Raw genomic sequence first — 13,979 nt, forward strand, 5'->3', positions numbered from 1 at the left:
GCAATTACCTTGCACTGTCTGTTAAAATGAACAGAAACTTACAGTAACTTAAGAAATATAGAAAACGCTGCTCACAAATTGTTGTTTTTATGAAACATTTATGAAAATGCTGACATCTATTTGTAACTTTTTGTAACTTCACTTTTTGTAGCGTGTGAAATAAAAAAAACATTACTGTTCACAACTTGTTGTTGATTTATTGAACTGCATGTGTTCGTAACTTCACAATTTGTAACTTGTGAAATAAAAAAAACTATATTACTTAGAATTTGTTGATGTTTTATTAAAATAAAGAGTTTGTCCTAGTGAATTTCTGTTGTGTGGTGTGGGGTGGGGTGGGATGGGGGGGATTTCTGCTTGGGGCCCCACCAGACCCTAGAATCGCCTCTGCAGTTTCCTCAACTTCAACAATCTCCGACGTCTGTTCACTTAATATCAGGATATTCTATTAACGTGAAGCCAACTATGAATAATAACCCCGCCGCTATCCTTTATCATAGCTACATGTATGACAATTTTTTTATTATTATTATTATTATTAAAGGGCGGCACGGTGGTGTAGTGGTTAGCGCTGTCGCCTCACATCAAGAAGGTCCTGGGTTCGAGCCCCGGGGCCGGCAAGGGCCTTTCTGTGTGGAGTTTGCATGTTCTCCCCGTGTCCGCGTGGGTTTCCTCCGGGTGCTCCGGTTTCCCCCACAGTCCAAAGACATGCAGGTTAGGTTAACTGGTGACTCTAAATTGAGCGTAGGTGTGAATGTGAGTGTGAATGGTTGTCTGTGTCTATGTGTCAGCCCTGTGATGACCTGGCGACTTGTCCAGGGTGTACCCCGCCTTTCGCCCATAGTCAGCTGGGATAGGCTCCAGCTTGCCTGCGACCCTGTAGAACAGGATAAAGCGGCTAGAGATAATGAGATGAGATGAGAAAAAAGATCTGTCAATGTCATTACTAGTAATTACAAATAAGCACATTAATAAAATGGTAATTGCTATTGCTATCAGGGGGTTACAGATTTACAGGCAAGTTAAAAATATATACAGAGTTCAGTGCAAGCACTGATAGTCCTATTAGCTTTCAAATTGGGGGAACACAGTATAGAATACACATATTGGCTCATTTCATTCTGAAAGGCACAGAATGATGGCTTGCTGCCCAGGAATTTACCTCTGTGTATGTGATATTTAGCCATTAAAATGATAAGGTTAATGGTGTGTGTGTGTGTGTGTGTGTGTGTGTTGCTGTGTATGACAAAAAAAAAAAAGCGAGCCAGCGCTGCCAGCGCATTACACTGAGTGCAGCGGATCACCACTCCAACACGGCGGCCCGCGTCTCGTCAGCGCTTTTAGAATTTACATTGGATGCTCCGCCTACGTAATAGGATGTCTATGTTTTTCATCCCTGGCCCGTTTTCATGCCTGGATAATGAGAGAGAGAGAGAGAGAGAGAGAGAGATATTTATTTTCCTGCCAATCTTCTGTCCCGCACTCCAGTCCAGTAGGTGGCGGTAATGCACCTTTAAGCTGGCTGCCAACCGCCATTATTCAACCCAGAAGAAGAAGTTGTTGTTTTCCAGACGTGAAAGTGTTTCTCTTTCAGCCTCGGCGCCATTTTATTGCTGCTGGAAAAATAAAGAAAAAGCTGCAACAGCAGGCGGAAACGGGGACATTAATGTCCCCCAGCATGGAGTGCTGAGTAAAAGTAAGTGCTGTGTTGGAGAGAAATGTGGTTGTGTTTGACTGAGCTCGTGTAAAAACAGCAGTAAAACTGCGGAACTGAAATCCTCTTCCCTGTAAAGCTGCTGTTTATCGGCTGTGTGTTCTATATTCGAGTTTCTCTCTTCCATTTCTCATCTATTAAACACTCAGAGAGTTTGAATGACAATGAATGTAATTGTACATGTCGGCCTAAAGGGCTCTTTCCAGGCCTGGGATTGCGTCATTTTAGGGGCGGGGCCACGTGGCCTTTTGTGCTGTCAATTTTTTGAGGGCACCGAGGCCATAAAATAAAACAATGATTTTAAGTTCATGTCTATAATGAATTTAATTTAAGGACTAATGACTCTTCTGAGGAAGATTGGAGTCTCAGTCGAAACTATCAGGCAGGTAAAGAAACATCTACACTATTATGTCTGAAGATAAGAAAATATTGAACACATCTAAACTTATCAATCCATCACTCACTTCAAAAATTGTAAAACTTATTAAACCTTTATCCTCCCATAATTTTTGTTCAATTGACACCGAATGTGCAAGAGCATCTTCAGACTGTACTACTACGCAGATTTTTGATTCATCAAAATTGAGCCGGGGGCGGCACGGTGGTCTAGTGGTTAGCGCTGTCGCCTCACAGCAAGAAGGTCCTGGGTTCGAGCCCCGGGGCCGGCGAGGGCCTTTCTGTGTGGAGTTTGCATGTTCTCCCCGTGTCCGCGTGGGTTTCCTCCGGGTGCTCCGGTTTCCCCCACAGTCCAAAGACATGCAGGTTAGGTTAACTGGTGACTCTAAATTGACCGTAGGTGTGAATGTTAGTGTGAATGGTTGTCTGTGTCTATGTGTCAGCCCTGTGATGACCTGGCGACTTGTCCAGGGTGTACCCCGCCTTTCGCCCGTAGTCAGCTGGGATAGGCTCCAGCTTGCCTGCGACCCTGTAGAAGGATAAAGCGGCTAGAGATGATGAGATGAGACTTTCATGTCTCAAGATCTGAAATATTAAACTGCAAATTTGCAGAACACTGCAACGCTATTACACTGTTAACCCCAAAGTTCATTCTATGCAAACAGTTTGAGTAAATTCCACTTTTAAAGATTAGTTTTATTGCATTACTTAAACAGTGTGAGTATATGAAGAGTATATGAGACAGTCATTGGGTTACTCATTTCTGTAATTTAAACAAACTAAAACTATCCTGTTTTACCTCAGGCCACAGTGCTGCCCTGCTGTGATTGGCTCAAAACTCAAGACAAGTCTGTGCTTGTCCGTTGACGGCTCCAGAGGAAGTTGCGCCATTTTCTAATTTACACAGAGCAATTTAAGGTTTTTGCACTTTTGACAGCAAGCTAATTAGCATTTGTTAGCGGCTACAGTCGGTACTTGGCATGTTAAAAGTGGGTCAACGTTGTAACGACATAACGCTACTGTACAAGCAATGCTTATTTAACGGTAACAAACTTAAGCCCTATATGTTGAAATTCCTCTCTTATTCGTTCGTTAATTTATCACACAGTCTTACCTCAGTCAACTTCTTCCCTCCTTCTGTGAAAATTCAACGTCTCAGACGCGGACACAAGTGGGCAGGGGATGTGTTTGATTAAGTCTCCTGGTTGGCTGGTGATAGATTGGTGTCATTATAGAGGGGTATCGCGTGACGTCACCGTACCGTGAGATTTTGTTAGGGCGCCATATTGGAAGACCTCAAGTACATACATACATACATACTCACAATATAAAACAAACTACGAGCGAGAGTGAAGTGACACGATGGCTGATAATTCTGGTTATGTGAGTACATTACCAGCTGCAGAAAGGGCACGGTATGTGGAGAAACTGGCTGTGATTGATGGGTTTGACCCATATGATAAGACTCGCGGCAAGGGAGAATGGAAACATAAGGAGGACCGGACACCAATTCTGCCATCTGTTTGCTACCCAGACATTGTAAACTATTTGTTGTTTACACCCAGTGCCTACACTGCTGATGACTTGAAGGCCTACAAAGGGCTACAGGCTTACAATTATGTTGTTAGTGGCTTGGTTCGTGATATTACAGCTGTTATTAAGAATAACCTACACATAGTTATGGCCAAGGTAATCTTGTTGATATTTATCTTTTAATAATATATCTTTTCAGTTGAAAAATTAATACTTTTTGTTACTATTAAGGTATCCATAATTTAGGTTAATTTATCCAAATTATACATATGTATTTATGATATATGCCTACACAACAACTATGTTTTATTTATATAATAGGAGGGAGAGCAAGCCCCAAACCATCCTTTATTATTATTATTATTATTATTATTATTATTATTATTAATAAATTGTAGAAGTCTGGGAGGCTTGCTCCTCATACAGTTATCAACTTGGGGCCAATTTAGCATGTTTTAAATCTGAATTTCTTGCGTTTGCTTCCCTCAAAGTGTCCGCAGATCATGCACAGACTTATCCATTATATCCACAGTTTTTTGCCAAGTGTCACACAGGTTTCTTTCAAGTCTACTGTTGGGCCAATAAATCATAAATAAAACAGCTCAGATTTGTTTAAGTCGTTTGCCACTCCACTTTATTCTCGTGGGTTCACATACCGCTGCCGTTATTTCCCCCTAATCACGAGTTTGTTGGTCTTCCAATATGGCGCAGGGTCTGTTTACTTCCGGTTTCGGGTGACGTCAGTACTATCCCTCTATAGCACGTCGGAGCGGTTCATGCCTGGCTCGAGTCCGATCCACCACTGATGAGTTGCCCAATAAGAATCCAGAATGTCATCAAAAGACGTATTTTTTTCTCAGTAGACGCAGGTGATGTTAAAGCCTATTGGCAGTCACGAGGCAGACTACAAAACCACAGGGCATCAAAGCCACTGTGGCCTTACGGCAGATATTTCTTTCTAAGGGCACAAGGCCAAATTGAGAGGGCACGAGGGCCGTGGCCCTCGTGAAATTCCTGCCCTGGCTCTTTCCTTTCCTCTGTTCTCTGCCTGTTCCTTCTGCAAGCTTTCATTGTATTCCGAGGCTGCTTGCTTTGCAGAAATGAGCTGTTTTCCAGACACCTCCGCCTCGTAACACTGTGTCGATAAACTCGTTAATCTTACGAGACGTCGGATTCACAAGTGTTTGGTGAGACGTCTGACTCCTAAATTCGGTCTTGATGTGATGCGCCATGCTGAAAGCCCTTTCCACATCACAGTTAGAATTTGGCAGCACCAACAGCAGCTTCATCAGCTGACAGAGCTCCCTGACCCTCACCTGCCCTGAGCTCACAGATGTGACTTTGGACAGCTTCCCCCAGAACTCAACTGGTAAATTCTTATAATTTGGCACCAGTGCTTCCAGGTTAGATGAGACATAATCCAGGACTTCTAAATGGACTTGTTCTCTGGCATTGGCCTTCATTACATTTGGGAATCTCTCTGCCAAAGTCAAAATCTGCTCTGGTTTCACATCATCATGGTTCTCAGGATTGACCACTGACAGATTCGTCAAGATTTGATCTCTCACTGGGAATTTTTCCTTTATTTTTTGAAACCTTCTGACGTAGAATGCTCTCGCATCTCTGTAGAATTGCTTTGTCTTGTGACTGGAGAGTGCTGATTTTCACATCGGAAAATCACGTATTTGACGGAAGATGGATATGATGTGTTAATAGTACCTGAAGATACAGCAGTAATTGAACAGCGTAAATTTTGCTCATGTTGTGAGAGAATCTCTTTCACATCCTGTAAATACAGAAAAAAATGATGAGTCGAGAGAGAGAACTGGACGGCGTGTCCATTCATTTGATACTGAAATCATGTTTTTAGATGTAATATAACATCACACGTGTTTCAGTGGACAAAAAGGTAACGACAAGATTCAGAAATACACAGGGAAGTTTATCACAGAGTGATTATAAATTAATCTCGCCATGGCCTTTTCCTTCGCGCCAATTCGGTGATTACTGTAGGGACTTTACCTTCAAATTTCAAACAGGTTCAGTTCACCTTGAAATCAGCTCTCTGTAAAGGGACACCGCAAGAAGATCATAGGTTCTGGAATTTTGGAAAAAATCTTTTATGGTTGCAGAGATGCAATGATTTGAGGAAAAAAATAAATAAAAAATAACTGTAATTACGTGCTCACACGCGCGCGCACACACCACTTAACGTTATAGCACAAAATAGAAAGGGTGTACGTGGTCTAAATTGTTTCTGTTTGAACCAGAAAAGGTTGTAGTTTTATGAGCGACTTAGTTTTGGAGGTGAATCGTCACAAACTCCTGCCTGTTGCGCGACACCTGCTCCTGCCGCTCCAGCACTGTAAAGTGAAAGTCATTTATTGCCATTATTTAGCCTTGTGCCTAGCAAGTGCGCTTACAAAGGTGATAATTACAAAGAGACGCTGCTTTATTATAACTGTGAAAGTCGAACACCAAATCAGTTTAAAAACAAAACAATGATTTGTACCATGTATGAATTTCCTGGGTTCCAGAAAATGGCTGGAGCAGCTGCTGCTCTTCTTCATGCTCTGTGCACTGACCGACTGATCGATAGGTTCGGGATGAAGCTTGCTCGCTTGCTCTAGATTCCGTGAGATTGTATGTAATTTGCGGGCATCAGGGAGCCGCTATCAATATGTGGGAAACTCCTGGAACTTGCGGGAGACTTGGGACGTCTGTAACTGCATGTTTGTTTTTGTCTTTTCTAGGAGTGAAATTCCTTCCAGCAGAAGAGATCTGCGTCTTCAGGAATCAGCAGTGAGTCCATGAGCTGTGTGTCCATACACTAATATTCAAAAATGGAGAGCCGGGATCCGGACACAGATAATGTGACCCCACCCTCAGAAAACCGGTAAACTGCCATGTTCTAATATTTTAGTCATTAACTGTTCTTATTTTTTTCGCGGTCCAAATCCTGCGCTCTGATTGGCTGGCGAGCGGGTCCGTATCCTACAGTACGGACCCCGGTTACAGACTTCTGGCGACTCGCTCGTTCACAACAACAAAAAACATAGTAGCATTTTTTTTGTCAACATTTCTCTTTTTTTTATGATTTATTTATAAGATTATCAAAAATCTTAATTTTTGGCAGCATTTCTCAGGAGAATAGCATTAATTTTACAGCATGGATAGCGATAACGACAGTGTTCACAGTGAAAGCGAGTTTTACTCCCCTGAGGAAGAAGAAATAAAAGAAAACATTTCAGGAGAAAGCTAAAAACCTCTAACTTGCTAACGCCGAACAAAATCATGGCTGAATCCTGAATGACTCCTATTTGTATAAATGGGGGACTACATAGGCGGCAAAATGTAGTTTTTTTTTTCTCCTGCCATGGAAGTGCACTTGTATACTGAGGAGGAAGCCATTTGCATTACAGCCGTGAATGAGGATTCAAAATGGCGGCTTGCCTCGGCACGGTTTCCCCTTTCGGGCGCTCTCATTTTCTGTTAAATATATAAATATATATATATATAAATATATTATTTACCAGCTTAAGGTCGGTCCGTGTGGTGAAATACCGTGACCTCGGCCCTGAATACTGACCTCTGCCCAGAGGGCCTCGCTCAGTACTTTTAAGACCTTGGTCACAGTATTTCATGATACGGACCTCCCAGCTGGGAAATAACATATATATCTGAAATATGGAGTGAGTAGATATGAAAAGAATAACTGAACACAAATTTATCCTCCGAATGAAAAGTTCTCAGTCACCACTTTAAACATTCAGATTCTGTTCACTGTCAGTAAAATGATGTTCTTATAAAATAATAAAGCAGTTAAACAGTAAAGAGTAGGTATGAGACGATACACTAAAGCCACGATACGAGTCGTATCCCAAAACAGGCTTCACAGGACCAGACTGATGAGATGGAGAAAGATTATTTGAAAGTAAATTTCCTTTACAGAGGGAACCCACGGCGAAAAATAAACAGAGGAGAGAAATATTACATATTTTGCACGAATGCATTTTGACTGCGCTGTACTGTCACACTGTGTTGCATAAATCAGTGCTTTAAAATTCTTTTTTTATTCACGCTCACTTAAGGGTGCAACCATATTTCCATTTTGTGGGCGGTGTCAGAGGTCAACATGACGTAGAATCATCGATAGGTTTCCTGTATCTTGATTGGCTCGCTGCTCCTGACACCGCGATGTCGCCGGATGAACAAAACCTTGTTGAAAAATAGCAGGGTGCAAAACCTGAGGTTGCAAAAATAATCACCGTGATAATACGGGAAAGTGTTTTTTCTGTGTTCCATTGCTGACAACCGAGCGACGTAAACGACTTGCTAAACAGTGGCTACACAACTTGGGAACAGGTCACACTTTAGAAACTCTCCTTTGGCAGAAATTCTGTTTGTGAGGACGATCTTGAGTCCGATTGCTTTGAAAGGAATCTCCAGGCCGAGCTCTTGGGCTACGCAGGTCACGTTCGACTCAAACTCGATGCTGTGCCAACAATATTCCAACACCGTCTACGGAAAAGGGGTTCAGGCCGTGCAAGCCGATGAGCTGGAATAGTACAGACGTTCAAAGAGAATGTATATATTTTGGCGCTGCCTAAAAGCAGAGCTCCAGATGAGTGTAAAATGTGTTAGTAAATAATCCCACATGATTTTTATTTTTCAAGCAAATTAAAAACCCATCGATCTTCTGTAAATAAAGAGACAAATTGAATTGTGCGGTGCTCCACGCTTCACCTGCTATAAACTCTCACTCAGCTTCGAGCTGTCACAAGCCGATATTTAGACCATATACACTATTGTGGCACACTGCATGTCTATATCTGCATTAACACGTGCAATAAATAAATAAATCGGCTCGTCCATACCGCTGTCCATACTGACTTGAAGATAACTCTTTTTCATCTGACTAAATCCAGGCTCACAAGTATGTTTACATCGCCTGCACTTAACTTCCGCTACCTGGCCATCAGCGACTTGACGTCATATTGGTTGCCCATGTGCAATAAAACTTGACGTGTTTTGGACCTTTAAGCGCTTAAAGCTACTTATGATGGCTAATCAGGTGGCTGCACTTGTGTGTGTGTGTGTTATTATAATTTGAGCTTGTACTATTGATATCGATCATGTTTAAATGCTGTACCGGTCCCCTTTAATGTAGAAAGATTGTTTGATGGCAAATTGTGCTTTAAATGATTAAAATCCCAGATTAGTGTCGTCACATATGCTACTCCCTCTGCTGCTGCTGCCGAGTGTGTAAGAAGAGGTGGAGGTCATAATGAATATTGAACAGAAATATGGTGAAATACGATATGATACAAATTCATCTCGCCAGTATTTTGTGTCGGAATTCTGCGTAAGAAAAACTGTCTCATGTCCACTCTATAATGCTGTACAGTAAAGTCCAGATGAAGAGATCAGACTCACCAGAACCCAGCTGTGTCTCCATGAAGAGCGATGCGTCTATGGAGCCTCCCTGGGCCTTTAAAACTGGAAACCCGTCGCCTGGACACAGGTAACATCCCATAATTCTCAGAGTTAAAGTCACTGCAGAGTGAAAGGCCGTGTTACACATTCCTTTATCCAGTTCAGATCATTAGCAGAATTTTGATATTTATCAGTTTGTTCTACTTTAATTAGGCCATAATCCTGCTACAGTACTTTCAGTAAACATTTTAGAGTAATTAATATCAATAACTGTGCAGTTCAGTGTTTCACAGTGTCACGTACATCATCAGGAAGTAAATTCATCTGGATGTGGCAATAAAAGTCAGAGTAATGGTGAACAAAATCACTTAAATAAACAATAAAGACTCATTCCACTGTTCACTGTTGGTCAAATTAAGTCAAAATAACAAATCATTCAAAAAGTGTAAATGGTTTATTTAATGGCGTGTCTATAATGCTGTACAGTGAAGTCCAGATGAAGAGATCAGACTCACCAGAACCCAGCTGTGTCTCCATGAAGAGCGATCGGTCTATGGGTGTTCCCTGGAGCTTTAAAACTGGAAACCCGTCACCTGGACACAGGTAACATCCCATAATTCTCAGAGTTAAAGTCACAGTAATGGATGTGCTCCACTGTCATTAGCAGCTGTTTTGATGTTTATTAGAGTTCCTTGGTCTTTAGTGATGCTACAATGCTTTCAGTAAATGCTTTAGAGGAAATAGTGTAAACATTTATTCAGGTGAAAATGTCTTATGGCTAATGTTTTGAATGCTAAAGCCAGAAATGGTAATCTAAGCAAAAAGAACTGAACCAGCTGAAATTCTGATCTCTTATCTCATTCATCTTTGGATCTCAAACCCAAATGTCTTTGTATTTAGTTCTGTGTTCTCTAAATAATTATTCACTTGCTCCATTTATTGCAGTAAAATTGGGACTAAATCTGAGACTCCAGTATTAAAGGGATTAAAGTTGTTGTCTTTAACAGCTCCTATTTTTGTTCCCAGTGTTTCGCAGAAGGCAGGAGACAGAAGAGAAAAGATCTTCATCACAGATACAGGGTAAGATCAAACCCAACAACATGACCGTGACACTGACGCTCTGGTATTCTAAACCTCTCTGCTGTTAGTATCTACAGGATTAGATTATAGAAAACATCACTGAGCTCTATATAAAATCTGGAGAGCTCATCGGCTCGTCAGGGTGAAGCCAGCTGGCCGCCATCTTACCACTCCCATCACGGAGCGGAACGGTCATTTAGACGACTGGAAGCGCCACAAAATTGGATGAGTTATTTATGTAGTCGGTGAGAAAAATGAGAAGAAAAATGCCTACATGTGCAGTAGTGAACTGTACAAATCATCAGGTCAAAGGTTGTGGACGGACATTTCACCTGTGAGTATTGATGGCTAGCGTGTGATCATTTTACACGTGTGTGCACAGCGCCGTTTGCATGGACCCCCTATAGGAAGAGGAAAAAACTCATCTTGTCTGTTTTTGTTGAAAATCTGACATTGATATCTGGGATGAACACTGTGACTGTGTCAGATTATCGATGGAAATGTTCCTGACTAGATCAAAGCCAATGTCTGTCTATAAAATATAAAAAAGGAAGAAGAAATGTATGAAGGAGAAAGCGACGGGAACTGAAATAATTTCCATAAAAATAATTATAGAGCGGCGGCTACAATTATCAACACCTGATTCCTGATTATTTAGCGTATCAGATCATGTGACACCGTTCTATTATTATCGACATTCAGATTATTTATTAAAAAAAAAGCTGTATTTGGTATCAAGTTAACAAAACATATGTCTACTGATATTGTAATATGTGGCAGATATTTACAACAAACTGAAAAAAAATTCTGAATTAATTAGAAAAAGCTGAATATTTCAAGCATGTTTTTTTTTTATGTTAGGAATTTAATTCTGGTCTAACTCTATTTATTGCAATTGGATTCCAAATACTCTATAAACTTTCCATTCTGTTATGAATCAGAAAAAAATATATAAATCACAGCACTTTTTTATTTTTTTAAAGCACTTCATCTACTTCAACAATGTTACACACAGAGATCGATCCATAACAGTCGTAAATATCCCTTAATCCCACAGGGTGTCGATAATGGTGGACACCGGTGAAAGTGATCACTATTATCGACACCTCACGTGACTTCTCAAACGCGCGTTTAGATCCAAAATGGAGCCTGTAAATGAAAGAGTAAGAAACAAAGTAGGTTTTGATGAGGAGATCATGAAATATCGGTGAATTTGATCAGTAAAAACATGTCCATGATCTTTCCACCATGCTTACCTGCGATGATAACGTCCGGGTTTTCCTCAAACTGCTGATAGTGCTAAAAGAAACTCCGTCTCAGGTAACGAGCTGTCTCATCAGACGACAAGATCAAAGGGCGAGGAGGGGGTCTTCCGGTTTATTAATTAACCAATAATAACTGCTGTAACTGAAACTCAGCTTTGTAAGTTTTTTTTAAAATTTTTTTTTAATTGGTAAATCTGAAAAGGTGTCGATAATTATGGACTGTTGATAATTGTAGCCACAGCTCTAGTAGCAAGAAAGCCATGGGGAAAAAAAAAAATCAGAGACTGAACTGGAAAAGGAAACCAATAACAGTGAAGCGGAGTGCGATAAAGAAATGTAAGGAATGGGGGTCAAGTTGAGAAAATAAGAGGAGGTAATGAAAGGGGGCGGAGTCAGGAGATACTTTTCTTGGGGCAAATTTGATGAGATACCACGGTTTAACACACAAGCCAAAGACACGCGATGGGAGTGGTAATATGGCGGCCAGACGGCTTCACTCGTCTCTCCAGCGGGGAATAGGCTCTGAGCTCTCCAGGTTTTATATAGAGCTCAGTGGAAAAGATACAATCAAATCCGGTAAATCCATAGTGTTAGCATCCTAAAGAACGGTTATCTGTGGGAACCAGTCAGAAAAAACTGTGATGTTAAACTGTAATAATTGAAGCCCAGGTCTCACCGCGTCTTCTTCTTTCACCCCGTCACACAGACACGCCCCAGAATCTCCTGCTGTAAATGAATTCCAGAAAAAGTTCAGATTAAATCTGATGAAGAAGTTTCAGTGTTTAAATGGAGTGATGATAAAGCCGGAAACGCGAGCGCTCCTGAATGAGATCTACACCGAGCTCTACATCACAGAGGGAGACAGTGGAGACGTCAATAAAGAACATGAGGTGAGACGGCTCGAGGCAGCGTCCAGGAGAAAAACAACAGAGGAAACGCCAATCAAATGCAGCGACATCTTTAAGCCCTTATCTGAAGAAGCCCAACCCATCAGAACTGTAGTGACAAAGGGCGTGGCTGGTATCGGAAAAACAGTCTCTGTGCAGAAGTTCATTGTGGACTGGGCTGAAGGGAAAGCAAATCAGGACGTCCCCCTCATATTTCCACTTCCTTTCAGAGAGCTGAATCTGATGAAGGACCAAAACCTGAGTCTGATGGAGCTCCTTCATGTCTGCTTTAAGGAAACCAGAGAAACAGAAATGTCCAGGTTGGAAAAGGTTCTGTTCATTTTTGATGGATTGGACGAGTGTCGTTTCCCTCTGGATTTCCGGAACACAGTGAGAGTGTGTGATGTAACTGAATCAGCATCAGTGCGTGTGCTGCTGATAAACCTGATCAAAGGGAATCTGCTTCCCTCTGCTCTCGTCTGGATCACCTCCCGGCCAGCAGCAGCTGATCAAATCCCCTCTGAGTACGTCCATCGAGTCACAGAGGTACGAGGGTTCAATGACCCCCAGAAGGAGGAGTACTTCAGGAAGAGGGTCAGTGATCAGAGCCTGGCCGAGAACATCATCACACACCTGAAGTCATTAAGAAGCCTGTACATCATGTGTCACATCCCAGTCTTCTGCTGGATTTCAGCCGCTGTCCTCGAGAGAATGTTGGGTGAAGCAGAGAGTGGAGAGATCCCCAAGACTCTGACTCAAATGTACACACACTTCCTCATCATTCAGACAAACGTCATCAGAGAAAAATACTCAAAGAAGCAGGAGAGTGATGAAGAAATGCTGCTCAAACTGGGACAACTGGCTTTTGAGCAGCTGGAGAAAGGCAACCTGATCTTCTATGAGGAAGACCTGCGAGGGTGTGGCATTGATGTGACAGAAGCAGCAGTGTACTCAGGTGTGTGTACGCAGATCTTCAGAGAGGAGCCTGGGCTTCACCAGAGTAAAGTGTACTGCTTTGTTCATCTGAGCATTCAGGAGCATCTCGCAGCTCTGTATGTGCATCTGACCTTCATGAAGGAAAAGAGGAATGTTCTTGATCAGTATAATTCCTCTACAAGAAACATGTTTCTTAAACATTTGGTCTATATTCAGAGTCAGTCCAAGACAATTTCAGATGTACACAGGAGGGCTGTAGATCAGACGTTAAAATCTGAGACTGGACATCTGGATCTGTTCCTCCGCTTTCTTCTGGGTCTCTCACTGGAGTCCAATCAGAAACTCTTGCATGCCTTAGTAACACAGACAGGAAGTAGCTCCCAGAGCAAAGAGGAAACAGTTCGGTACATTAAGGAGAAGATCAGTAGAGATGATCTTCCTGCAGAAAAATCCATCAATCTGTTCCACTGTCTGAATGAACTGGGTGATGATTCTCTCGTGGAGGAAATCCAACGCTACCTGAAATCTGGGAAACGAAGTGAACTCTCTCCTTCACAGTGGTCTGCTCTGGTGTTTGTGTTACTGACTTCAGCACAGGAGCTGGAGGAGTTTGATCTGAGTAAATATATCAGTCCAGAGAAGATAACAGATCGGGTTCTTGTGAAGGTGATGCCTGTGATTGCAGTGTCCAGAAAAGCCGTGTAAGTAAAGCTGAATAGAACTGTTCTACTG

General features: G+C 41.9%; 1 protein-coding gene across 3 annotated transcripts in view; it reads left to right on the forward strand.

Moving 5' to 3' along the window:
• Window positions 1–1,556: 1,556 nt before the first annotated feature.
• Window positions 1,557–13,979, forward strand: part of LOC132882261 (NACHT, LRR and PYD domains-containing protein 12-like) — a 292,932-nt gene continuing 280,509 nt past the window's right edge. For all 3 annotated transcript variants that reach the window (XM_060915538.1, XM_060915539.1, XM_060915540.1), the window contains exons 1-6: window positions 1,557–1,696; window positions 6,397–6,539; window positions 9,051–9,167; window positions 9,566–9,682; window positions 10,106–10,159; window positions 12,131–13,948. In XM_060915538.1, the coding sequence (XP_060771521.1) occupies window positions 6,487–6,539; window positions 9,051–9,167; window positions 9,566–9,682; window positions 10,106–10,159; window positions 12,131–13,948 (2,159 nt within the window). In that variant the 5' untranslated portion in view covers window positions 1,557–1,696; window positions 6,397–6,486. The remainder of the gene's footprint in view (window positions 1,697–6,396; window positions 6,540–9,050; window positions 9,168–9,565; window positions 9,683–10,105; window positions 10,160–12,130; window positions 13,949–13,979) is intronic.

The sequence above is a fragment of the Neoarius graeffei genome, chromosome 2, assembly GCF_027579695.1.
Source record: "Neoarius graeffei isolate fNeoGra1 chromosome 2, fNeoGra1.pri, whole genome shotgun sequence".
NCBI lineage: Eukaryota > Metazoa > Chordata > Actinopteri > Siluriformes > Ariidae > Neoarius > Neoarius graeffei.